Source organism: Lepidochelys kempii, chromosome 3 (assembly GCF_965140265.1).
Source record: "Lepidochelys kempii isolate rLepKem1 chromosome 3, rLepKem1.hap2, whole genome shotgun sequence".
In the NCBI taxonomy this organism is placed as follows: domain Eukaryota; kingdom Metazoa; phylum Chordata; order Testudines; family Cheloniidae; genus Lepidochelys; species Lepidochelys kempii.
Window position 1 is genome coordinate 126,576,985 of NC_133258.1, and position 27,452 is coordinate 126,604,436.

Sequence of the window (27,452 nt, forward strand, 5' to 3'; positions counted from 1 at the left end):
ATGAGGTGACCCCTGATTCTTGTGTTATATAAAGGGGTATATAACACTTCCCTACTCATTTTTGCACATCATTCATGATTTTATAGACCTCTATCCTATCCCCCCCCCAGTTCTCTCTTTTCTAAGATGAACAGTCCCAGTCTTTTTAATCACTCCTTGTCACGAGTCCAACACCCCTAATCAGATTTGTCGTCTTTCTCTGTACCTTTTCTAATTCTAACACATCATTTCTAAGATGGGGAAACCAGAACAGCACTTAGTATTGAAGGTGTGGCCATACCATGGATTTATATAGTGGCATTATAATATTTTCTGTCTCATTAGCTATCCCTTTCTTAATGGTTCCTAAAGTCCCGTTAGCTTTTTTGACTCCTGCTGCACATTGAGCAGATGTTTCCAGAAAATTATTCATGATGACTCCAAGGTCCCTTTCTTGGTAACAGTAATGGTAACAGTGAATTTAGAACTCATCATTTTGTATGTATTGTTAGGATTTTTTTGTCCAAGGTGCATTACTTTGCACTTATCAACATTGAATTTTATCTGCCATTTTGTTGCTCAGTCACCCAGTTTTGTGAGATACCTTTGTACCTCTTCAGTCAGCTTTGGACTTAACTATGTTGAGTAATTTAGTATCATCTGCAAACTTCATCACCTCACTGTTTACCCCTTTTCCAGATCATTTATGAATATATTGAATAGCACTGGTCCTAGTACATATCCTGGGGGAACTCCACTACTGCCCACTTTCCATGCTGAAAACTGACCATTTATTCCTATATTTTGTTTCCTACCTTTTAATCAGATACAAGAGAGGTCCTTCCCTCTTAGCTCATGATTAAAGCTAAGTTTTAGTGATGGGTATTTTTAGTAAAAGTCGTGTTCAGGTCACGGGCAGTAAGCAAAAATTCACAGCCCATGACCGCCTGTCCATGACTTATACTATATACCCCTGACTAAATCTTGGGGAGGGCAGGGCGGCAGCCTGGGGGGTGCCATGGGTGCTCAGGGGGTGGATGGCCTGGGACCTAACTAATGTGTGTGTGTGGGGGGCCGCCAGTGATGCTGGGGGGGGCGAAGGGGTTGGTGGGCCTGGCATGCTCCCTACTCGGTTCCTCATGGCTCTCTGGAAGTGGCAACGTGTCCCTCCCTCAGCTCCTAGCTCTGCGCTCTGCCCAAGCACCGGCTCTGCAGCTCCCATTGGCCGGGAACTACAGCTAATGGGAGCTGCGGGGGCGGAGCCTGTGGGCAGAGGCAGTGCGCAAAGCTGTTTGCTAGGAGCTGAGGGAGAGGGATGTCACTGCTTCAGGGGAGCCTCCCAAGGTAAGCGTTGTTCAGAGCCCCCCTCATCCCCAGCTGCACCCCAACTCCCAGCCCTGAGCACCTGATGCACTCAAAATCCTGCTGCTGGGTGGGGAGGCAAAGAGAGCGATGGCCCAAGACTTCCCCAGCAGCGGCCAGTGTGGCTGGCCTGGGAGCTGCCCGAACTCCTCAGGCAGCCTCCGGGCCAGCCACACTGGCTTCTGCAGAAGTCATGGAGGTCCCAGAAAGACACGGAATTCATGACTTCTGTGACCTCCGTGACAAACTCGCAGTCTTACTCATGACTGCTTACTCTGCTTAAGAGCCTTTGGTGTGGACCTTGTCAAAGGCTTTCGGAAAGTCCAAGTACACTATAGCAACTAAATCATGCTTGTTCACATGCTTGCTGACACCTTCAAAGAATTCTAATAGATTGGTGAGGCATCATTCATGCTTTCCTTTGCTAACAATTTTTTGTTGTATAATTTCCTGTACTGTTATTTTTTGTATTTTTTAAAAAAACCCACTATTAATCAAAAGGAAAAATAAAAGCCACAGAAATTACAAATTCCAGGATTTAATCATTATACTTATCACTTTGTTGACTCAGCCATAATAAAGAAATAAAAGTGAATGAAACACTCCCTATCAACATAGTGACTTGATAAACTCCTGTGGGACCCAATCCTGCTATCTTTGAAGCCAATCTGAGTTTAAATAAAAGCAGAAGTGGAACTGTGGCCAAAATTTTCAAACCTGGGTGCCTTAAATTAAACTCCCAAATCTATAATTTAGGCATCAGGGGAAAAAAAGGAGTCTCAACTTCCATTGAAGTGGATGACTCAAACTACTGAAAATCAAGCTGCTTTTAAGTTTACAAACGTGCCTTTAGGATCCCAGGTTGGCCTTTGTCTCAAAATATATGGAAAGAGAGATTAATTGGAGATTTCTTAGCAATCTTGCTAGCGCCTGCTACACTACTCACACTTAAAGTAGAAGTCCCATGCAAAAAAATACCTTCTGCTGTGCTTGATCGGGCTGTTGATAGCACCTCAAGAATGACATTTTCCATGTCCTCCTTACACTCTTACTCACAGTTGCCCTCATTATCAAGGTGCAATTCCTTGCTCAATTTCTGACATGTAGTGAGTGAAATGTGAGGGCCGCTGACAAAGCGGACAACACCGTCTGTCTTCTGGAAAAAGAAAAGGAGTACTTGTGGCACCTTAGAGACTAACCAATTTATTTGAGCATAAGCTTTCGTGAGCTACAGCTCACTTCATCGGATGCATACTGTGGAAAGTATAGAAGATCTTTTTATACACACAAAGCATGAAAAAATGGGTGTTTACCACTACAAAAGGTTTTCTCTCCCCCCACCCCACTCTCCTGCTGGTAATAGCTTATCTAAAGTGATCACTCTCCTTACAATGTGTATGATAATCAAGGTGGGCCATTTCCAGCACAAATCCAGGGTTTAACAAGAACGTCTGGGGGGAGGTAGGAAAAAACAAGGGGAAATAGGTTACCTTGCATAATGACTTAGCCACTCCCAGTCTCTATTTAAGCCTAAGTTAATTGTATCCAATTTGCAAATGAATTCCAATTCCGCAGTCTCTCGCTGGAGTCTGGTTTTGAAGTTTTTTTGTTGTAATATCGCAACTTTCATGTCTGTAATCGCGTGACCAGAGAGACTGAAGTGTTCTCCGACTGGTTTATGAATGTTATAAATGTTATGAATGTTCTCAAGTCGGAGAACACATCAATCTCTCTGGTCACGCAGGGACCTGGGAAGAGCGACCCCTGTGGGCAAGTGGCATCTACCCAGCTGCCCAGGGCAGCAGCGCCCCCAGCCCAGACACGTGTCCAGCACACGAGTAGGCCGGGGGCGGTCCGAGTGCCCGGCCCCGCCCCCCACTGACTCGGCCCCGCCCCTCAGGGAATCAGCTCGCGGCCACACCCCCAGCCTGTTTCCCACTTGCCCCCTCCCGCCTTGGAGCGGGGGTCGCGTGCGCCTCAGGAGTGGGTGGTGTCGGCCTCTGCCCAGCTTGTTCCACCCCCGCCCCGCCCCGCCCCGCCCAGCCCAGCCACGCCCGCGCGCCTGGCTCGGCCCCGCCCCCGGCGCGCTGGGGAATAACGGCAGCGGCAGCGGCAGCGTCACCTCCATTTCCTCCAGGGGAGCGGCCGCAGAGCGGTGTATGGGGGGAGGGGGTGATGCGGGGCAGGACTCTGGGTAAGGGGTGGGGAGGGGTGATGCGTGATGGGGGGGAAGAGGGGGCAGTGGAGGAAGAGAAACGTGGAGGAGGGGTGAGGGGCGTAAGGGATTATAGGATGCAGGGAGTGCTCATCGTCAGCTAGACAGGTCCAGAGGGAGGCTGACAGTCACTCTTTTTTCACAGTTGCTGCCTCTTCCTCCATGGTTTGGGCTGTTCCAGGCAGCTGCAGTGTAGATAATACAAAGTAATAATTACACTGCAAAGCACATGAATTTTAATAATTAACAGAGGTAAGGGGCATCTGGAGTGAAGAGAGTAAGGAGAAATAAAATAAGCTTCCGATTCAGACTGAAATCTACCTACTCCTCCCCTAGGAAAAGAAACAAATCGACCATTTAGCAAACAGGAGAAAAGAACAAATCGTATACAAGAGTCTCATATTCTCCATATTTTTCCGATGAAGAGTGTTCTCATATAAACCAAAGATACATGAATTTTCTGTGAGCAAATTACATTAGGTAGGTGGCTTGATTTACTGACTGTTCAGGTGCAAAGATCCCTTTACAAATCCCTTGGAGGTACAGTTATCTCAGAGGTGTGACTTATGTGCCTCTAGAAGGACTAAAGTGAGGGAAAGGTAGAAAAAGCTGCTAAGGCATATCCACTCAAATGAGTTATGAAATTAATTCAATCTGCTTCCTGAATAGGCAGCTTTCTTTAGTTAATTTCAGGTTTATGGTTTTTATCTTGAATATTACTGATAGCTACAATATGAAAGTATGACTTGTGAATAGTATTACCTCATAAAAGTAAAAGCAAAATACTGAAGAGACTTAAGCCATTGGTATATCAAATATAGAGGAAATAAAGGTAAACATTTATGGGAATCTAAAGGACGTGCTTCCTCTTGCAAGAGACTTCACAAGGAGCACTTGTTCGCAATTTTCTTAGTTCTCAAGATCTGTCTGTGGAAGTCAGGTCTTTTTCAACTACCTCATCAGTCTTTCAAATGGGAAGACCACCTACATTATAAGGGTAGGTTAATTTCAACAGGTCTTACGCTACCAGCCTGATTCTTTTACTCTGTTTCTGTCCCCACTTTATCCTCTTATTCTGTTTTTCCCTCCTTCCCTTCTTTAATTTTTCTTTCTTTCCTTTGTTTTCCCATCCAGCTTTGGTACAAAAACACTGTCCTGCAGTGATATCCTGCTGCATATCTTGTAAAATTAGCTACTACTGTGTATTTAAAATGTACCCCAAATATGGCCTGATTCAAATTCCATTGAAGTGAATGGAAAGAATCCTATTGACTTCAGCAGACTTTGAATCAACCCTTGTATCGGAATCAGGTGTTTAATAAGCAATTACTGCATTTTAACTGCTGCTTCCTGCAGGTTAGGTAAGAAGCAAAAATGTTACCTCTGAAGTCCCTGGAACTGCTGGGGTATCTTCTCTTGGCTTCCCCCAGTCTGGAGTGATGTGGAGAGAAGTCTTTGGAGACTTTGCTTTAATTTCCAACCTCTTCAGCTGTGGTTCTAAAAGTGGTTTGTACTCTTAAAAGTGACTTTGTAAAAATGGCACCATGAGGTTTCACATATATCGTATCAATATTTTCAAATCAAATTTTCTCAGTTTACAATTTGAGTTTTTTTTAACTCTCAACTATGCCAACTCAGCACATGATCTGAAAATCAAGCTGTATTCCTTCTGCTTTTTGAATCATCACTATTAATACAAATTCTGGCAGGCCAAATGCTGCTCTTACACGTGTACAGCCTAGTTGCCCAAGTGTACCTGGTGTGGGTGGGAGCAAGCCTGCCCATGTCTATGGGCCCTTCCCCTAGCCTAGGAGCTACTGAACTGGAGTTCAACCTGAATACATAATTTGAAGGCATTTGGATTGCACAAGCAGCCTTGAAAATGGAGTCTAATTAGCAGTTCTGTTGCTGATGCATGAATCCACTTCAGTTTCTTAGAGCTGTGTTGGATTTGCAGGGCTCAGAGTGGTAAAGAGTAATAAAAATTACTTTTTTCAACAATAGACGTGGATGTGACTGAATATTCACAAGGATCAGATCTGTTAAGTAAGGACCTGAAGCTACATCCATTGATTTGAGAGGTTCAGGATTAGGCCAAAGAGAGTAGAGTTTTTACAGTTATTTTCAGGATAGAATCACACTTGGAGAGTTTCTTCTGCCTCCTTTGTATTCCTTGTGGCATTCAGTTTAGTCAGAGGAGCAATAAAGAAGGCACCTGCAGCTAAATCCACAAAAGGACTTAGGTGTTTAACTCCCACTGTACATGCTTAAATTCAACATTTAGCTGCTACTGAGCTCCTCAGAACCACTGCTCAACTGCCACCTAAATTCCCTAGGTTTCCCTAACTTTCTGCTGGTGGGAATGTGCAAAACTGCCTAATTCCTGATGCTGCTGAGCTGCTCACACCTAAACTCTGGCAGATTCTCAAATTAGGCTGTTCCCCCCTTCCAATTTATCGGGATGCTCTGAGCATGCCTAACCTGCACAAGAGACAGCTGGGGGCAAGTAGATCAGGAATTTTTGGGGCTAGCTGATGTATGAGTGCTGTAGCCCACGCTGACCTGCAGTGTGAGAGACTCTGCCTGATTTGGAGCAGGGAATTGAACTGAGATCTCCACTCCCAACTGAGTGCTTTAATCACCAACCTAATGGGTATTCCAGGGTGGGTCTCTCTCAATCCCGCCTGTTGGAGCTGTGCCACTTCGTAAAATAAATTAAGCATTGGGCCCCAGAGAGAGTGAGAATGTCTCTCTACAGAGTGAGAATCACTCTGGTTCAAGTCTTTGCTTCAAATCAGGCAGAATGGGGATTTGAAAATAGGTCTGTTATATCCCAGTGGAGTGCCTTAACCAATTGGCTGGAATGTGGGGGTGCTCTCATTTTTATTTTTAATCTTTGTGGGGAAAAATTGAGCTGGCTTAGGTGCCTAACACCCAGAGAGCGTTCATGGCTTTGAAACCTAAGCAGAGGGAAGTACCTACCTACACCCTAAAGTTAAGCACCTAACTACCTGTGAGGGGTGGAGGTTTAGCCCCTACTCCTTTCCTCAACATTTCCCACTGTCTAACATGGGCACTTAACTCTTCCCATGCATAATACAGAGAGCCAACATGCCTCACTTGGGGCTGTGAATTGCATTGGGCAATGCCTCAGTCCCTTTGTGGGTCTAGCCTCAAAAAACTCCCTGCTCTTCTTCAAAGTGCAATTTGGTTCCTTTCGATTGATGCAGCAGTAGCAGAGTTTAGCCCTACACTAACTCAGCGAGAGCACCAGTAGTTTAGGAGAAGGTGTTATAGAAGTTGCAGCAGTTGTAATTATATAAACCCAGGTGTCAGGGTTCCCTCCCCACTCTGAACTCAAGGGTACAGATGTGGGGACCCGCATTAAAGACCCCCTAAGCTTATTTTTACCAGCTTAGGTTAAAAACTTTCCCAAGGCACAAATTTCACCTTGTCCTTGAACAGTATGCTGCCACCACCAAGTGATTTAACAAACAATCAGGGAAAGGACCACTTCCCCAAAATGTCCCCCCAAGCCCTTACACCCCCTTTCCTAGGGAGGCTTCAGAATAAACAAGGTGAGCACAGACCAGCCTTGGATTTTTAAGACCCAAAAAACCCAATCAGATTCTTAAACACAACTTTATTAGAAGAACAAACAAAATAAGAGAACAACTCTATAAGATCAGAATGGAAGATAATCTTACAGGCAGTCAGATTCAAAACATAGATAATCCCTCTAGGCAAAATCTTAAGTTACAAAAAGACACAAAAACAGGAATACACATTTCCTCCAGCACAGCGAATTTCACAAGCCAAAACAAAGAAAACCTAACACATTTTCTAGCTAGATTACTTTACAGGAGTTGGAGGGCTTGCATCTTTGATCTGTTCCCAGCAAAGGTATTACACGGATAGACAAAAGCCTTCCTCCCCTCCCACCAGATTTGAAAGTATCTTGTCCCCTCATTTGGTCATTTTGGGTCAGGTGCCAGCCAGGTTACCTTAGCTTCTTCACCCTTTACAGGTAACAGGATGTTGCCTCTGGTCAGGAGGGATTTTATAGCACTGTATACAGAAAGGTGGTTACCCTTCCCTTTATATTTATGACACCAGGAAATTCAGACTTAAGGTTAAACTTATGTCAAGGTATGGAAATGTACGAGAGCACCCAACAAACCTTGACTCTGCTCTATAGTGATGTCATGAAATAATCATATTATGATTAAGAGATTTTAGTGTGTGATTTTTAGACAGTAGATTTTTTCTGTTTTTCATTATGTCTCATCATGACAAAACATTTCTATAGTAACAGACATTTTATTTTTGTACAGTATTATAAGTATATTTAATTTTCTTTTATGTTGTACATTTTTAATTAAACTATTTTTAAAGACTAAAATAATGTATTTGTATACAGGTCGTAATTTCCTGTCATGATTAAAGGGAGAAGGATACGTACTGTGCTGCATCATGCCATACACAGATTGGGTAAAGCTGATAATCTCCGGAAAGAGTCGTCATTTTTCTATCCTCCCCCAGATGGGGGTTGGGGCTGGGTTGTGGTGCTGGCTGCATGTACTCATGCTTTGCTTGTCAGCGGATTCCACAACGCTTTTGGTGTGTACATGATTTCCTTACTTGAGACTTTCCAGTCAAGTAGGTCACGAACAGGTAGGTCATCCATTTATAATGTGAAACCAAGGCTTGATGTTTCTGTGCAGGTAGCTCAAAACTAAATCAATCTTTTTTGATACCATATCATGTTGAAAACTCACCTAATTTACTGTCTGCTGTTACCACTAAAGTGGTCACCTTTTAAAAAAAATCACCTTTTGTCATGTTGTGGTGTTTGAATTTACCATGATATTTGTTGTATTTAATATATTACTATGCTTAGAATGAGAACGACTGGAAGGTTAAATACAGTGACACATGAAGACTTTTTTTTCATTGAATACCACTTTAAGTCTCCTATGAACTTACTGCTTTCCAGTTTTCTTCTTCTCTTCATTGAATCTGAAATCTCTGATTCAATCTGAAATTGAATCTTCTGAAATTGAAGAGAAATCTCTTCTTTTCTTCTTCTTCTTCTTCATTGAATATGTATGTTTCAAATTATTTTTCCCAAATGTGTTACATTTTGCAAGCTGAATTTTATTTTGCTATTTTCTGTTAATCTTTGATAACCACTTTTGGTCCCCCACTGTATCGTTTCTCTGTCCACATTGGTATTTGGAACACGTCCTAATGTAGTACCATCTACACATTTCGTTAAGGTGTTATTTACACTCACTTCTATATCATTAATGAAGATATCAATTAAGTCTGACTCTAATGTCAACCCTGGCAGCAGCCAACTAGACACCTGCCTCCCTAAATGGATACATTGCTATATTACCTTTTGATCTGTTCAGAGTGCTTCAGACGATTACCAGCCTATGAACCAGATTCTGTCCTAAGCTTAGATCGTTTTATCACAGGATTGGGCAGTCATTAAGGATCTGATTGCAGCTCTTTATTCTCAAGCGTCAGTTTCTGTGGCCCCCAATGCAAGTTAGAGTAGCCTAGGGAGAATTCTGTGCTGGGCAGCTGTGATTAGATTCTGATCATAAAGGGTAGCATAAAGTGACTGGAGCTGGGGAGAGATCATAGAATCATAGAATATCAGGGTTGGAAGGGACCCCAGAAGGTCATCTAGTCCAACCCCCTGCTCAAAGCAGGACCAATTCCCAGTTAAATCATCCCAGCCAGGGCTTTGTCAAGCCTGACGTTAAAAACCTCTAAGGAAGGAGATTCTACCACCTCCCTAGGTAACGCATTCCAGTGTTTCACCACCCTCTTAGTGAAAAAGTTTTTCCTAATATCCAATCTAAACCTCCCCCACTGCAACTTGAGACCATTACTCCTCGTTCTGTCATCTGCTACCATTGAGAACAGTCTAGAGCCATCCTCTTTGGAACCCCCTTTCAGGTAGTTGAAAGCAGCTATCAAATCCCCCCTCATTCTTCTCTTCTGCAGGCTAAACAATCCCAGCTCCCTCAGCCTCTCCTCATAACTCATGTGTTCCAGACCCCTAATCATTTTTGTGGCCCTTCGCTGGACTCTCTCCAATTTATCCACAATTGGGCCATTTTCAGCACAAATTCAAGTTTAACCAGAACGTCTTGGGGGGGGGGGGGTAGGAAAAAACAAGGGGAAATAGGCTGCCTTGCATAATGACGGAAATGGCCAACCTTGATTATCATACACATTGTAAAGAGAGTGGTCACTTTGGATGGGCTATTACCAGCAGGAGAGTGAGTTTGTGTGTGGGGGGGGGGGGGGCGGAGGGTGAGAAAACCTGGATTTGTGCTGGAAATGGCCCAACTTGATTATCATACACATTGTAAGGAGAGTGATCACTTTAGATAAGCTATTACCAGCAGGAGAGTGGGGTGGGAGGAGGTATTGTTTCATGGTCTCTGTGTATATAATGTCTTCTGCAGTTTCCACAGTATGCATCCGATGAAGTGAGCTGTAGCTCACAAAAGCTTATGCTCAAATAAATTGGTTAGTCTCTAAGGTGCCACAAGTACTCCTTTTCTTTTTGCGAATACAGACTAACACGGCTGTTACTCTGAAACCTGTAAAAATGAATGATATAACTTCTTTAGAACTTTTTGGTGACTTTAAAATTTAAATGATTGAAAGTCTAATAACATTCACATTATGGTATTAAATTTTGATCTTATTACAGAAATAAAGAGAAATTTGTGATCAATATACTGCATTATAAATACAGGGTTTTTAAAATTACATTTACATAAGTGCTAAGTAGTTAATATTCTGGGTTCCTGATAGTTTACAACTTCTTACCTTGGGTCACTCAGCCCAAAACAGGTGTGCACAAAAGACGAAGTGGTATTTGGGAGTTGCTGACAGGAAATGCAGAGGGAAGAACATGAAAAATGCACAAAGAGAGGAGAGGGGAAGAAAGGAAAATGGGGAAGGAAGAAAAACAAAGGGCAGAAGTAGTGGTGACCTGAAAAGGGAACATATTTTCTCAGTGGTGGGATTGAGGGTAGAATGTAGTCTACATTTATATCCTGGCTCCTACTGCCTATAACTGCAAGTAAAATTTGTTTCTCTGCCTTGAATGAGTTTCATGCCTCTGGTGTAATGTGTATGATTTTTTTTTACTAGAAGTGCAAAGCAAATACTGAATTATTAATTTGCTATATTTGTAAAGTTAGTTTAACACAATGTAATTTAATACATTTTCCCTTTTAGATTTTAAAAGGTGTGATTTAAGACACCTTGATCTACTTCCACTATTATTTCTGAAATTGCTTTTAAATGTTAATAATATGCACTGGTATAATAATTAGAAATTTTAAACAGAACCTTGTGAGGTGCTGAGGCTGCATTGAAAATAGAGGGCACTTAGTACCTCCCACAGTATCCAGTATTTGATGATAGAAGTACAAGTATATCTTGGAAGTAGTAAGTATGTACATCCTCAGCTGATAAAAATGTCAGCATACATCCACTGACTATGGCAGTTGACAGAGGTGGAATATCTGGCACTTAATTTGGTGTCATTGTTACGGTTTTATTTAATGCATTTAATTGCAAAAGTATATTTTTCTTTTTCAGCCTGGATTGGATCAGTCAGTTATGGTTTCATTATGATTTTTGGTCCCATTTCTGGAAAACTTTTGCAGAAATATGGAGCCATCAAAGTAGCCATATTTGGAGCTCTAGTTGTCATGTTGGGTGTTGTTTGTTCATCTTATGCTGGTGATATACGTGTTCTATTTTTAACCCATGGAATCCTAGTAGGTGTAGGATCAAGTTTTGCTTCTACTCCAGGTAACTTGATTTTATTTATTTACCAGTAGACCAGGATGTTAGGTAAAAATGCAGCTAGCTACACACAAAATAATTTTAAAAAATTAATGACTGTCAGTGTTTTATTTGTTTTTAAGTTCCACCTTCCATTGCTTAAATAAAAAGTAGAGGATAAAGTAGTGTGACCTAATGAAGAAAACACATTCTTCATTCAAAAATATGAATTGGATGCATGCATCTTGCATTTGTGATGGGCAGTACACTTCTTAAGATATTCTTTTTTTCCATACTAAAATACTAATGATCATTAAATGTGTGCAAGAAAAATGATAATAAACAAAGACTTTTTAAAAAAGCCTTGGGAACTAGATGATTTATGGGATTAATAATGAAATATAAAGTCTTTCCTATCTATTTTGCTATTTCAAATTTGATCCATATTGGTATTGATAAAAACTATTAACATTTTACAGTTTTGTGCTGGTTTATGTGAAATGTATTGATATTCTCAGACCATTTACTAGTGGGTATGTGTGATAAATGAAGGGGGTGGGGGTAGCTCCCTTTTACGTACACCAGCCAGCCAGTAGCTATAAAATCCCTCTTAGTAGCTGTTCTCTAATTGCTTTACCTGTAAAGGGTTAAAAAGTCTCACTGCTATGTATAGGTAAAAGGAAGTGAGTGGGCACCTGGCCAACAGAGCCAGTGGGAAGGCTAGAACTTTTTAAAATTAAGAAAAAACTCCCCTTTTGTCTGTCTGTGGTTGTTCTCCCGGAGAGAGGTGGACAGGGCAGCAGCTATGCTATAAGCAGTTTGTGCCAGATATGAAAAAATCATCAGTATCATACCTAGAAACTACTCATTTAAAACCCCAGATATGTAAGTAGTTCAGGAAATGTCTAGGAAGATGCGATTAGGTTTATCCCTTTTATTTCTTTGGCTTGTGGAGTCCTCTGTGCTAACCCCAAGTGCTTTTGTTTTGCTTGTAACCTTTAAGCTGGACCTCAAGAAAGCTATTTTTGGTGCTTAATCCTTGTAGTTTCTCTTTTAAAATCTAGCAATAGCCTGAGTTCCCAGATGTATTCTTTTAAAAATAAAATTTACCTTTTTTAAGAACAGAATTGGATTTTTGTGTCTTAAGAGGTTTGTGCACGTTGTTTAATTAGCTGGTCGCAACAGCTTACTTCCTTTTTTTTCTTTCTTTCTCAGCTCTTCCCGGGAGGAGGGGGAGGGGGAGGTGAAAGGGCTTGAGGGTATCCCACAGGAAGGAATTCCCAAGTGCACCTTCCTGGGCTCTCAGAGGAGTTCTTCACTTGGGTGGTGGCAGCATCTACCTATCCAAAGTCAGAAAAAAGCTGTAACCTTAGGAGTTTAATACAAGCCTGAAGTGGCCAGTATTAATTTTTAGAATCTGTGTGGGCTTCTGCACTCAAAGTGCCAGCGTGTGTAATTAGCTTTGACAGTATATATCCCAGGTGTCCACTTCACAAACACTGCCACTGATTGGCATGCTTTTTGGTAGTCTCATCAGAGAGGCAAATAATGGAATTGGATTACAAGCTGAATGACCCCACTCACCTATGGAGATGGTCTATCAAAAGCAGGGTTGAAGCACATTGATTGGGCAGTATGGTGAAAATATTATTCCTGGTGTACCAGCTCTGTGGATAGAGGATTTCCTTAGTAATGTTAATTAAGCATAAGCACTAATTTTGTTTTACAAGTGAAAAAGATTACAAACGTCATGGACTTTTCTCAGAGAGCATTAGTATTTTTAAATGGAAATAAATCTATTCAGGAAACAAATATACTGTCCTGTTGAATTTTCAATATTGTTTCCTGTTCTAGACTTAATTAGGTTGCATATAGTTGCCAGCATGCAAAACATATTCTAATTGATGATGCTCTGTATAAAATGAGGTTGCCAACCCTCTAGGCAGTAGAGTGTTTTGTGTGTATTTTGTTGAATTTTTAGGTAGCAGTAGTTCTCAACCTTTCCAGTACCCCACTGTACCCCTTTCAGTAGTTTGATTTGTCTTGTGTACCTGCAAGTTACATTTCGCTTAACTATTTATTTACAAAATCAGACCTAGAAATACAAAAGTGTCACAGAATACTATTATTGAACAATTTCTGACTTTTTCGTTTTGTCTTTATGAAATTTTAGTTTGTACTGACTTAGCTAGGGCCTTTTATGTAGCCTGTTGTAAAGCTATCAAATATCTAGATGAGTTGATGTACCCCTTGGAAGACCTCTGTGTACCCCCAGGGGTACATGTACCCCGGTTGAGAACCACTGCCCTAGAGGACTAAATTAAAAAATCCACTCAATCCCACATTGTCGACCATATATATTGTATCATGATGTTGTAACAGTTCACATTGATGTGAATGTTCTAATGCTTATCTGGGCATATGGAGCCTTGCATCAGATGTCATTGTATTTCTCTCCACAAACTGCGCTTGGGCCTCTTCCGTTCACATATTTTAAGCCCAAAGGGACCAATACAATCAGTTAGTCTGATCTCTGCGTAACAGGCTTCAACCAGTAATTCCTGTATTGATCCCAACTTGTGACTGAAATAGAGCATTCTGTGTGAGGTTCCCCCTGGCTGTTTCAGCCAAGGTGCCCCATCCCACCCTGCCCTCTCCTCCTGAGAGAGTTGTTGCTTCTATTGCCTTTGATGAGAGTGAAGGGGATAGGGAATAGCTGAACTTTACTTTTTTTAATATAAAACAATTTTTTCCTTTTCAACTTTTCACATTTTTATTTGTTTTTGATAGGCTTGATAATGGTGAGCCTTTACTTCACGACAAAGCGTTCATTTGCAACTGGGATTGTGATGGCTGGAGGGGCAGCAGGAACTCTGGTACAGAATCAGGTGCATCGCTACCTAATCAATGCATTTGGATGGAGAACTAGTCTGCGTGTGTATTGTGGAATTCTAACAATATGTATTTTTGCTGGGTTTGCATACAGACCACTTGAAAAACGTATGTCTTTCTTTTTGAAATTTTGTTAAACGTTAGATTAGTTTTTGTTATTCCTGTGTTTCTGTTATAAATCCACAAAATTCTTCATCGACTGATAGGCTTTCTAACTAAGGTAATTCTGGATATAATCTTGTGAAAGAGAAAAAAGTACTAACATGAGGCAAATCTTGAGATCCTTGCTCATTTTTCACCCACTCTCTACTTAGGTTGACTCCAACAGAAGTCATAATTTTGGTGTCCAGATTTTAAAAACTGGATAGTAACAATACAATGGTCAGAACTAAAATATTTGGGAGCTTCACATTTTTTCATGGAAAGTCTCTTCATTTAATTGTGATACCGTAGGAAATGTGAGATTCCTCTTATGTTTTCTCTTCAAGCAAGCAGCTCCCAACCAAGAAACATACATTTGCAATAACTGCCAAAGCTCATGCAAATCTCGGATTGGCCTATTCAGTCACATGAGACATTGCAAACCATCTACAGCATAGGCTGGAGTTCCAGCTTTCTCTCGCAGACGAAAGGATGCCAACAACTTATGTTTTGGAGATCAGCAGTCTATGAGGGCAGTTATGCTTTCAGTTTGGGTTGCTTTATACAAGATGTTAGGGGGCTTATTCCTTCACCCACTTACTTCCCTGGTCCTTCTCGCATGAACAGAGAGCAACAATACCCGAAGTCCAAAGGTGCAAACAATTCAATGTTTATTGGGGTGAACTTCCAGGAAGCATGATTCCAGTTTCCTTCCTTAGTGTCCCCCTTCCCAGCTCTGACACCACAGAGCCTTACCTGTGTCCCTGTTCCCATTCCCCCCCTTAGCAAAACATGATTCCAATTTCCCCACCCCCATTCCCTGTTCCCATTTCCTCCCCTTAGCAAAACATGATTCCAATTCCCCACCCCCATTTCCTGTTCCCATTTCCCGCCTTACTTCCTGATTGACTGCAGACTATATAGTAAAACTTGAGTTCTGCTTAGCTATACCTTAGCCAATCATTTTCCTGAAATTTAACTAATCCAATCCTAACATATTGTAACATGATTATGTAACCAATTATATCCCACCACCTTAATTAGTTTACATCCGGCAAAATTAATTATACAGCAGACAGAAACAATCACAGAACCAGACAGAGATTATACAGACAAAAAATAGGGAAATGGGGACTACAATGATAGAACAACACAGAAATGAGGATTTTACAACTACATCTATAAAGACATAAGGGTTTTCCAGCTGTGTCTATTGATAAGTGAGTTCTTGCCTGACAGGATGTTATCAAACTAAGTTTCCTTTTACATTTTCTAGGCACTTCCCTTTCTCTGGAGGTGATAGACATTATCAGGACAGGACTGTATTCCTAACAGCCCAATAGCACCTTATTTCAATGAGACTAGTTTGGAATGTAAGGATGTGACAATTCGCTTCCCAGTTTATGGCTGCCTCTGCTGCTTAGCCAGAGATCTTAGCCTAAGAACAGGGCCTCAAACTGTCACAGTGAGAAAAGGCCTTATACAGTCAGATTTTGATTCTTTTCTTTTATACCTCTATAACTAGCTAAGTGTTAAGAATACACCTAAATTCATAGAGTATAGGCCTTTACAGACAGGCCTGAATATCTATATCCTAACACAAGTATTTTCACTCTAGGATCCATAATGTCAAAACTTGCTTAACTTTTATGATTAATTTCTTGATTGTTGGGTGTTGTTTGGATTAAATATTTGAATTTTACTGACTCTTCAGACTATTCAGGTGGTTAAAAAAGAGGCTTTCAAATCATGGTCTGTTGCTCTTGTTCTCCATCTCACAAGTGGACCCATGAAGATTTTCTGTGACCTAAGTATAAATGCCTTTCATATTGGGTCTATCATTTGTTCATAAATGAGTAAATATGTTCTCAGTTCAGAAAGTTTAATCTGGTCTGAAATACCAGATTCCTTAGCAATGTTACATTTAATTATTAATAAAATTAATATTTATTAAATGGCCTTAAATTAATACCAGGTTTTATGTTAAAAATAACGTGTATAAGGGCTTCACTTAAATATATTGCATAAGATTCATCAGTAGGCTCTGGATGATTTATTGTACTCTAGCAACATAAAGCAGGTGTAAATCAGTGAAACTGGATTTACAGGTGTTTTATGATGATGGGCTGGTATAGAGTAGCTGGTGCATACTGGTGAATCTGGCCCCCTTACCTTTTTTACTTAAGACCTTTTAAGTAAACTTTTGTGATTTGCATACTTTCCTTTTAGAATAAACTACATTATAAGGTGGCTAGGGAGCTTGGAGAGTCAAAACTACAGTACTTCCTTCTATCACTCTGCCTGATTTCTTTTCAGTAAGAAGAATCCAGTTTCCCTGTCCAGTCTTTTCTTTGACTGCTGCGGTAGGAAGCTGTTCTGAACAAAATTTCATGTTGCATTTGCAATACCTTTTGTGGTTGGTTTTCTTTAACATTTTAAACTTAGATTTTTTCAAAGCAGCCTAATAGAGTTAGGTATCTCAATCCCATTGAAATTCAGTAGGATTTTGGCATCTAAACCCCTTAGGCTCCTCTGAAAATACCAGGATACATTTTTATTTTAAAAATTAAATTAGACATTCAAGTAGAAACTTAAGTCTGAAAGAAACATCCACAGTTGTAGCAAGCTACCTAGTAGTGAGAGCTCTACTTAAAATATCTAAATTATATAAAATATGTGTAAATGTTAAATATAATTTTATTTTAATTATTTATTCTTTTCTTAAAGGAAGACATCCAAGTGTTGTTGAAAACTTCCAGACATCACCATTAAGAGGTTTTATTGTAGATCTGAGTTTATGGAAGGATAGTATCTTTGAGTTATGGGTTTGTGCTCTTGGATTAGCAAAATTTGGATTTTTCATACCCTTTGTGCATATGGTAAGAATGTAATTTCTGTATTTTGATTAATGGACATATCTATTTGTGATTTTTTTAAAATAAATTTCTGAAATTTCTACAGTTTACCTGTAGTTTAGAAGAGCAACAAGTTGTTGTCTGTCTTCAAAAGAATAGAGACTGAATACTAATTAGTAAAGATGTGTATCAGTCACCCTAACTTCAATAAAACAGACTTCTTCAGTAGTTGCTGTTTAATGGCATTTTCATCTAAAATAGCAGTATGTCACTTGTCAGTTAAGGGACAGGGAGCACTATATAAAAGGCCCAATGTTGGGTTCTCTAGTCTGCTTCCCCTTGTCTGGAGTCCTGTCTTAAAGAGTTTTCACAGAGGCCCTTCTTCTCCACCTCAGAAGAAAATATTAGACTCATTATTATTATTGTTCGTATTACGGTAGCACCTACAGGCCTCAGCTGAGATCAAGGCCTCATTGATCACAACAGTAACTTGTGCAGCTTCTACCTCTTAGTGCCATAAAAATCCATCCAGTGCTGGGGAGCATGTCCTGTAATTGGTTTGGTGGGCTAAAGAGCACTGCAGAGGCTTGGGTCCTCCATATGGAAGCCTCTTATCTCAAGCAGATCACCTGAGATCTGCTGGTTTAGGAGGTAGAACTTCTAGACTCTTCAAGGTGGAGCAATGATGGAAACCCTGCCCCTTGACAGAAGGTTGTCAAGGAACAGTTGCGATTTTCCACTTCCCCCTTTTTAGGAATAATCTATGCTGTGGACATTGTGGGGCAAATAAGAGCATCTCATTCTTCATAAAAGAAAGGGTTAATCTCTGATGTCATTAGCTAGACCTCTCTCCTCCCACTGCTGTACACCAGGTGGTTGCTACCCTTCTCAACATAAATTGCAGCATCTGAAACATTTAGGGATTATTTGGGATGAAAGGCACGAGATAAATGTAAAATATTATGCCAGTCCTCTCTCAAAACTGGAGTGAAAACAAACATTATGTCATGGGTATGCTTACCTGTGTGCTCACAGAATAAAAAAATAAAACTGCTAGCAAGGGAACAGTTAAATGTCAAGCTTCCAAGAGGTTTAAACAACAAGGACAAAAAATATTTTAAAAACTATGAAACATGCAGTATTTTGACAACCTCCTTCTAAGCAGAGTTTTAACTCAAATTGTTTGGAATAATGGCCAAACTCTATACTTGCACAAGCTAACAAATGTGCATTGTATCATTTGTGATAGATAGATTTAATTGATATTCTGTTTACAGATGAAACTTGCAGGTGACTTAGGTATTTCTTTGGATGATGCATCATATATTATGGTAGGAATTGGAATGAGCAGCCTGCTTAGTTGTCTTCTATTTGGGAAGATCTGTGATTTAGAAAATATCAACCGCCTTTATGTTAACCAGGCATCTGTACTGTCTGTTGGTAAGTCTTACTCTTTCCAAATAAAAATAAGAAATGTTTTTAAAACTGCCTTTGAGTATTTGAATGTCTCTACCATTTATCTTTCCACTGTATTTAGATGCACACAGCCTGATTCTCTTGTTTGTTACACCAGTTTCACATTAGTACAACTCCTGAAATGGAGTTGAACTGGCATAAAGCTGATATAATGGAATGGAGAATTATAATTAATGGAATGGAGTTACATAATACTTCTCTATCAGTGTTACTGTATTCCTGCTCAGTAGCTAATGTGATGGTAGCTTTGCAAAATCTGTTTACTTTTCAAATAGGCTATTGGTCTTTGCATGTATGTTTGTCCTTTTATTGTTTTTGTTATATGTATTTTGCAATAATTTATTAGTTCCTATAGAATTCAGGTTTTTAGACCCTGATTCTGTTGCACTTATTCACACTGAGTAATTAACTTATTTGGCAAATAGTCTCATTGAAATCAGTGGGACTACGTATGTAGTAAATTACTACTTAACATGAGTAAGAGTAACGGAATCCAGGTCTAAATAGGTATGTTTTCAGTTCACATTTTGTTTGGTTCAGCATTATGCTGCAATCCCAAAAAGAGAACAAATAAATAGATATAATCCCACGTTGAATAACATTTCTCTTGTCTGAAAAATTCTGCTGTCCTTCCAGTGGTTTGCATTATGCGAGAATACCTGGTGAACTATTTCACTTCTGCCTTTGTCAGTCAGTGGCAGCCAGCATATGCTGTAAATGGACAACTGAGTCTGAAGAAACAGGGAAAATAGGTTAAAGACTTTTGAGGTCTGGTATTACTTTACAGCATAGGTGGAAGAACAATATTATTTGCATAATGAAACAGGTTCTGTTTTTCTGCTGAAGTTGACACTGATAAGACAAACAGGTAATGGTTGCTTGGAAATATAGAGAATTAAAATATTATTTTTGATGTGATGAGATTTTATGAAAAATACATACGTTGATATTAAAATGGTTTATCAAGTACTGATTTAATGCAGTTTACTTCACAACTGCTTTACACGCATGCACACAAAACAGAAAACTGCACTCTATGCCATCTCAGTCATGTTTTTTTAAAAGAAAAAGGCAAGTTAAGGGCCAAATCCTGACCGCTGCATAATATCCAGGTAAGCAGTCTTTTAAAAGGAATTCTGGGAGGGTTCTATGGGTCCTTTCAGCAAATTCTAAAACCCAAAGGCTTTTTTGAAAGATTCCAGAGCATATAGCCAAATGATTACTTTCAATCCCTGCCAGGACCTCCCTGTCAGAGGCAGACTGTGAGCTATCCCTGATAGCCTTTGGTTACCTCAAACAGATGAGTATTGATTGGTAAGGTGACAAAATTAGATTCTCAGAAAACCTTCTAGATGAGAGGTGGGCAAACTATGGCCTGAGGGCCGCATCTGGCCCTCCAGATGTTTTAATCTGGCCCTTGAGCTCCCGCCGGGAAGTGGGGTGTGGAGCTTGCCCTGCTCCGGCACTCCAGCCAGGGAGTGGGGTCAGGGTCTTACTCCACTCCGCACGGCTCCCAGAAGCAGTGGCATGTCCCCACTCCGGCTCCTATGCGTAGGGGCAGCCAGGGGGCTCCGCACACTGCCCCCACCCCAAGCGCCACCCCCCGCAGCTCCCATTGGCCAGGAACCGCAGTCAATGGGAGCTTCAGGGGCGGCCCCTGCGGACAGGTCAGCGTGCAGAACTGCCTGGCTGCGCCTCCACGTAGGAGCTGGAGGGGGGACATGCTGCTGTTTCTGGGAGCTGCTTGAGGTAAGCACCACCTGGAGCCTACCATCCTGACTCCCTCCCATGCCCCAAACCCCTGCCCCAGCCCTGATCCCCCTCCTGCCCTCTGAACCCTTCCGTCCCAGCCTGGAGCATCCTCCTGCACTCCCAACCCCTCATCCCTAGCCCCACCCCAGAGCCCACACCCCCAGCTGGAGCCCTCCCATACTCCAACCCCCAATTTTATGAGCATTCATGGCCCGCCATACAATTTCCATACCCAGATGTGGCCCTCGGGCCAAAAAGTTTGCCCACCCCGTTCTAGATTGCTTGTCCTTACTCCCACCTCATAAGTCTCTTGGGCACCTTATTGTAAAAAATAAATACTCCAGGATATCCATTTCTTCTTCAAAAGAGAGCCATCAAGCCTATGTCAACGTGCTAAAGAGGAACGAATTTTGATAACAGATAATTTTCTGATGGTCAAAAAGACACGAGAGCTCCAGCCCACTCCAGTTCTTGAGAACCTAAACCAGTATTAGGTAAAGAAAAAATGCAATGTGGTCATCTTAGGAACAATTATATCATTTCTAGAGAAAGGCAACTGGCTATGAGATCTGGACATTATGGATACTTATGTGGACATAGGGATACCTTACAAGCTCTTACCTTACCTTACCTTACAAGTCTCTTTTGTTGTAGGGGACAAGCATTACTAATGTTTAGCTTTTCGGAATAGCATTGACACCACATTTTCACAAAATGTTTGGCAGTAGTTGTTGTGATGTTGCACTCCATATGTTTTATGGAAATATGCTTATTAGTGTGAATATGATGTAACTGGAACATGCTTTATGCAAAAGGTCTCTTGTAAGGTATCATAACAAAGGTTATAACCTACTGAATATATTCCTCCTATTTGTATGCATGTATCATTTTTGTATCTGAAGCTAAACATATGAAGTATAACTCTGAGGTCCTATTGTAATTATGCAAAGTGTGGGCCATTAATGGTGTTTTAGAATCTTGATGGCTCCCATTGACTAGGACAATAGGTTTTAAATGGTTTATTTACCTGCAAACTTTCCTGTGTATGCCAACCCAGGAAGAATGGAGATTAGGGGTTTTACAGTGACATGTGACCATGTTACATGGTACTGGAATCCCTCTTAATCCTTGTACTTTTCCATTGATTAGGTGGGGGTGGGGACAAGCACAGACAAAAGATTCCCGCCTTGTGCCAAAGCTATAAAAGGGGGTGGAGCAGCACAAACGGCGCTGCCAGTCATGAGAAAACCCCTGCTTACCACCTGAGATGTCTGGTGGATCTAACAAAGACTGTACAAGGGAAAGGATTGGGCACAGACTAGGAAGGAGCCTAGTCTGTGAAAGAATTTTATTGGATCATCTTTGAGGGTGAGATATTCCTGTAATCAGATTCTTAATGTATTAGGCTTAGACTTGCGTGTTTTGTTTTATTTTGCTTTGTGACTTACTTTGTTCTGGCTGTTATTACTTGAAATCACTTAAATCATAGTTTTTATACTTAATAAAATCACTTTTATTTATTAATAAACCCAGAGTAAGTGATTAATACCTGGGGAGCAAACAGCTGTGCATATCTCTCTATCAATGATATAGGGGGTGAACAATTTATAAATTTACCTTGTGTAAGCTTTATACAGAGTAAAACAGATTTATTTGGGGTTTGGATCCCATTGGGAGCTCAGTGTCTGGGTGCTGGAGACAGGTAACCTGCTGAGCTGTTTTCAGTTAAGTCTGCAGCTTTGGGGGCATGGACCAGACCCTGGGTCTATATTGCAGCAGGCTAGTATGTCTGGCTCAACAAGATAGGGTTCTGGAAGTCCCAAGCTGGCAGGGAAAACGGGCTTAGAGGTAATTTCAGCACATCAGGTGACAGTCCCAAGGGGATCTCTGTAACCGAACCCATCACAGTTGTAACCTATCTGCACAAACTGAGGGTGCATGTGTTGCCCCACTTAGACAATTAGGTTATCAAGGAAACTCCTGAGCATTCAAAAAGCCAACACAACAGGGATATTGGATACCCTAGTGTTTATGATAAATTAAGTCCCACCTTGTCTCCAGTAGATGATTGGAGTACATAGAAGCCCTGTTAGACACAGCTCAAGCATTCCTGCCCAGACAGCATCCAAGACATCACTGGATGAGCAGAAATATTAAGCAAAAGCCAACAGGTGACAGCTAGGACAATACTGTGAACATTGAATCTGATGGCTGCAAACATATTCAGTAGTAGCCATGGCATATGTTCATAAGAGACAACTTTAGTGACCTCAGTGAAAGCAAGCATCCCAGGGACTTTCACGTTGCTTCAGATAACAGACAACTTCAGAGCCTCTCTGACCTGGTGGCATTCCAGGTACAATCTTTATTTAGAGATGGGTTCCTGGATGCCTCCAGTCCAAATCATAGTGACACAGGTGCATCCAGTCTGGAATGGGAAACCCATGCAGAGGGATTACACACTAAAGGAATTCAGGGTAAAATGTTCAAAATAGTTTGAGTAAGTAATTTAGGATTCTGTGTCCTGTAGCTTTTCAATGAGACTTAGGCTTCTAAGTGCCTTAGTCAGTTTTATGCAGTGTTGTTATAGCCATGTTGGTCCCAGGATATTAGAGAGACAAGGTAGGTGAGGTAGTATCTTTTAATGGATCAACTTCTGTTGGTGAAAGAGACAAGCTCTGTGTAGCTCGAAAGCTTATCTCTCCCGCCAACAGAACTTGGTCCAATAAAAGACAATATTTCACCCACCTTGTCTCTCTAAGTCAATTTTAGGTAAGACAGTGTGTCTGCAGCCCGTAATTGTATGGTTTGAATCTTCACATTTAAAAGCCTCATCTGTCATGAGACAATATAGTCCAGATAAGATTATGAAAGCTGCTTTTGATCCACTCAGTTATTTGTGATCTTAAGTTTCTTAACTGAGAGGCTATTTTCCTGGTTATCCTTTTTTCTAAGGTACTTTGGTTTGCTTTTTTCATACATCCTGTTTTGCTCGCTCAGAGTAGTGCACAATTGCCCTCTATTGGAGATCATTTATGACAAATTTGTGGAAATATAATCTTGTGTCTGAAGCAATCTAATATTCTACTCCAGTTTTGAGCCTGTAATTACTCCAGGTTTTTGCAATACTGGTAATCTGGCCATGGGAAAAGTGAGCACAAAGTGGATGAATTAAAATAGCTTCTTTATAATAGTCTTTTAAACACTTTCCAAAGTCAGGTCCCTCAAGCACTTTTTATATAAAAATACAATACACAATTTATACAATACACAATTTTTGTATAAAAATACAACTTCTTTATAAGAAAATTATTAGAAGGAAATCTTCATAAGAAGGGCACTTGCTTAATCTGGCCACTTTGGAAAGTCAAAGTAAATTAAGGTTGATCAACAATCATAGTATTCCATAATACTCATAGTATATCAATAATTTGGTATTAAAACTGAAAAGAAAAGACTAGAATGTCAGATCTTTAATGTGAATTATGAGTGTGCAAATACATGAAAGTTCTCTAGCACTATGGAATATTTGTCTTTGTTCTTTAAAGATCACCAGTATACCATGTTTAATTGTACAGCCCACTTTTTTCTTAGAGCACCTACGTCTGTTTAAATTCTACTCCATCACAAATTAAGCTCTCAAGCAAGGCAGACCATTCCCCACATACTCTTTATCTGTGTATGTGACATGGGGTACAAACGCTATACCAGTCAGGGAGAGGTTAAGGAGCAGCTGTGGCCTCAGGCAGCTCTATCCTGCTGCATCTGCAAGGCATGCCAGTCATGGAGGAGGAACTTTGAAATGAAGAAGCCAAGTTCAGAAAGGCCAAACCCTGGGAGGTGGACAGTTTTCTCCCCTAGCTGCTAGGTGGGAGACATGAAAAAGAAGAAGCTGGCTTACTGACTCTGCTGAACCTGGGGACGAATTGTGGGGAAAGGAGCCAGTTGAAAGAGCAGTCAACTGAGGTCCTATAGGTGGTCCAAGTCAGAAGTCCAGCTCCACGAAGGAGACCTGGAGAACTCCTGCCTCGAGAAGGGTGACCACGGGACTGCCTGAACCACAGTTCCAGCTCCAGGAGGAATACTGGGGCGGACCAGAAGAACTCTTTGGAATATAGCCCAGTTACTGCTGGAGAGGTTGGGCAGAAGCCCCTCACTTTAGCCAGCTGGAAAAAAGCGGCAAGGAGCCACAATTCTATGGTGGGAATTGCAACATTCACAGGCCTGGGGAAGACACTGACAAGCAGGGAAAGGTAGAAACAGAGCATGGAAGCAGAGGGGGAATTGAAGGAACAATCCTTAGCCACCTAAACATAGTCCTTGGGCTGGAAATCTGTGTCACAGACAGGAGCATGGTTGATCAGGCTTAGTGGTCAGAGCTGTGGTGGTCAGGCCTAGTGATTGGAGCTGGAGTCAGAGACCAGGAACAGTGCTGAAGGGCAGAGCTGGAGTCAGGAACCAAGCACAGTAGGAAGGCTGGCGTGGACTGGAGCAGGGCAGCAGGAGCAAGGCAGAAGCTGAGCTGGAGCAAGGCTTGGGAACAAGGCTTGCACAGGAATGATTACAACTGCGGCAGAAGCGTTGAGCAGTTACTTGCTTAGTGCTGCTGCTGGGCTTCAGAGCAGGTCTGGTGATGCTTCTCAGTCAATCTGGTGATTTGTTCGATCACGGTGTTCAGCTGTGGGGCAGCTAGGTGGTCTCAGGATCAACTGCAGACCCCGATTCCTGACACCTAGAGGAGAGGATGAGCCTATGTTCCCCTATCTCTCCCCTAGATCAAGAGGAGAAGGGCAGGCTTCCAGATTGAATGAGATCAGGAATTACATATGCCAGATGGGGGCCGAGGCCCTGGCATTGAGGCTACTAGACTTTAGGTTTTTCCTGTCTTATGACCTGGACTCTGAATTACCTTGCAAGGGGCATGTCTCAAGAATGACTTGGCCAGAGGGCCAACTCACAAGGCAAATGGGACCACTAGCAGGCTTGGATGGCTGGTCTGCAGTACTATAGTGGAGAAAATTCCTTCAATGTCACACCTAGCCGTAAGGGGATGTTCCGACTGGTAAGTCACTTTGCCACAGGTATCAAATAGATCATTAAAGAAGGACTAGCAAAGCTTTTAAGTTCAGATAAGTAATATAAGCGCTATACTAGTTCAAATCTACTTTTCTTATCAGATAGTATATAGCGTTACAGAGAAATACGTTTATTCAAGCTATTTAATAACAGCAAACAAACTTACCACCACATTACAACTCACAACTGAATAAATAAAGCAAACCATACATATCAAAATATGGTTCATGTTCTAACACAAAAAATCCTACATTGCTCAACTACAACCACCACCAATCTGAACATTAAATTATACAGGTTTGTTTACTGCCTTCATCACTATAGTATATGAGCCTCTTCCAGTAGTGCATTGAGTGACATGACTTACATCTACTACATGTGGTTTGTTCTTTTTCTCATTCTCTTGCCATGGGGAGAATTGTGTATATAGTGGAGTGTTTTGTTGTGGTAGGGGTTTATTTTTGTGTGTGTCTGTGTTATGTTCTGTATTTATATTGGAAAAGGCAAGATCACAGAAGCGCCTCTTGCACTTGGAGTGGGAAGATGGTGAGGTTTGTGATAGGCCTTACTTCCTGTGGGATTTCATTCCACAATCTTGGACCAGCCCCCGAGAAAGTTCTGTCACCCGCACAGATGAGCTTTACCATTATGGTGGTAAGTTCTGTATGGAGCAGTGTCAAAGCTGTGGGTGATCTTTTAGATATTCTGGGCCCAGGCCATTGAGTGCCTTGAAAGTAAGGTAAGCACTAGACCTTGAACTTGATTTTATATTTTATGGTAAGCCAATGTAGAGACTAAAGGACAGGTGTGATCTGCTTGTGATGGCCTGTGTTGCTGAGAAGACATGGTGCAACATTCCTAAGCACTGATGACTTCATGCTCAGGTATATTGCACTGTTGTCCCGTAGAGCGGTAACTAAGGCATGTATAACCAAGGCTAGATCAGCATTTGCCAGGATGGTATGGAGTCTCCTAGCCAACTGGAGGTGGTAAAAAAACATTACTTATATATGCTGCTATGTGAGAATTTAACATTAGCAAGAAATCCAAGAGTCATTCCATAATCAGATAGACTACACAACTAACTACTTATAGAAAACATGGCCTTCATCTGGTTCCATTCAACACAGGTGTCTCATCCATAAGAAGTCTAAGCAAATGCCCTACCAAAACCACCTTAACGTTTTTTGTTTTTGTTTTGTTTTGTTTTCCAGGGCTGTTGTACTTGACAATTCCTCTATGCACAACTTTCCCCTCCCTAGTTGTTTTTGGCTCGCTGTTGGGATTTTTTGATGCAGGAAACTATGTTCTTTTACCTGTTCTAACTCTAGACTTGATGGGAGCAGAGAAAATGCCTGTGGCCTGGGGATTTATGATGGCTGTCCACACAATTAGTTGTTTTGGTCCGCCATTTGCAGGTGAGTTATCTAATACAGAGAAGTTATATTTGAATGTGTTTCTAAATAATGATGCTTTGCATATGCTGGTATTTAAATGTTTTATCCATATGAAGAACAATGTTTAGCCCTATATCTATTAATAGCATTGCTAGCCATATTAAAGTGTCCTTTTAGTGATTTTCACTGTCTATAGTTCTTGAGACAGCCCCCTCCCCATAGGCCAAGGGATGAAATTGGAGAAATGAATAGTAGGGAGAGAAATTTTAAACCTCCCCTCCTTCAAGCTGATGCTGCCATACAAACTTTTCCTCTCTCAAGATGAATGATTTTTCTGTTCTTTTTTCTGTTGTGACTGTGACAGATACACAAACACAGAGCTATCTTGAGACCATTATGTTTAATTTTATGAATATTACCTGTATATATGAGCCAGCTCTTGAAAGCCTGAAAACTCCAAAGACCATGATATGGAGATGA

At 41.1% G+C, this 27,452-nt stretch overlaps 1 protein-coding gene across 1 annotated transcript; it reads left to right on the forward strand.

Annotated features, from left to right (window-relative positions):
• Positions 1-4,481: 4,481 nt before the first annotated feature.
• On the forward strand, positions 4,482-27,452 carry LOC140908284 (monocarboxylate transporter 10-like). The gene is made up of 8 exons (XM_073335242.1): positions 4,482-4,553; positions 7,977-8,230; positions 11,195-11,410; positions 14,174-14,383; positions 17,144-17,295; positions 18,549-18,711; positions 26,790-26,993; positions 27,337-27,452. The coding sequence occupies exons 2-8, from the start codon at positions 7,993-7,995 to the stop codon at positions 27,450-27,452; spliced, it is 1,299 nt and encodes a 432-aa protein (XP_073191343.1). The 5' UTR covers positions 4,482-4,553; positions 7,977-7,992.

Excerpts from the sequence above, each read along its gene's own strand:
- LOC140908284 (XM_073335242.1), top strand. The coding sequence starts at position 7,993 with ATGATTAAAGGGAGAAGGATACGTACTGTGCTGCATCATGCCATACAC. Across the intron at positions 11,411-14,173 it reads AAGTTTTGCTTCTACTCCAG|GCTTGATAATGGTGAGCCTT; the intron begins GTAACTTGATTT and ends TGTTTTTGATAG. Across the intron at positions 26,994-27,336 it reads TTTTGGTCCGCCATTTGCAG|ATACACAAACACAGAGCTAT; the intron begins GTGAGTTATCTA and ends TGACTGTGACAG.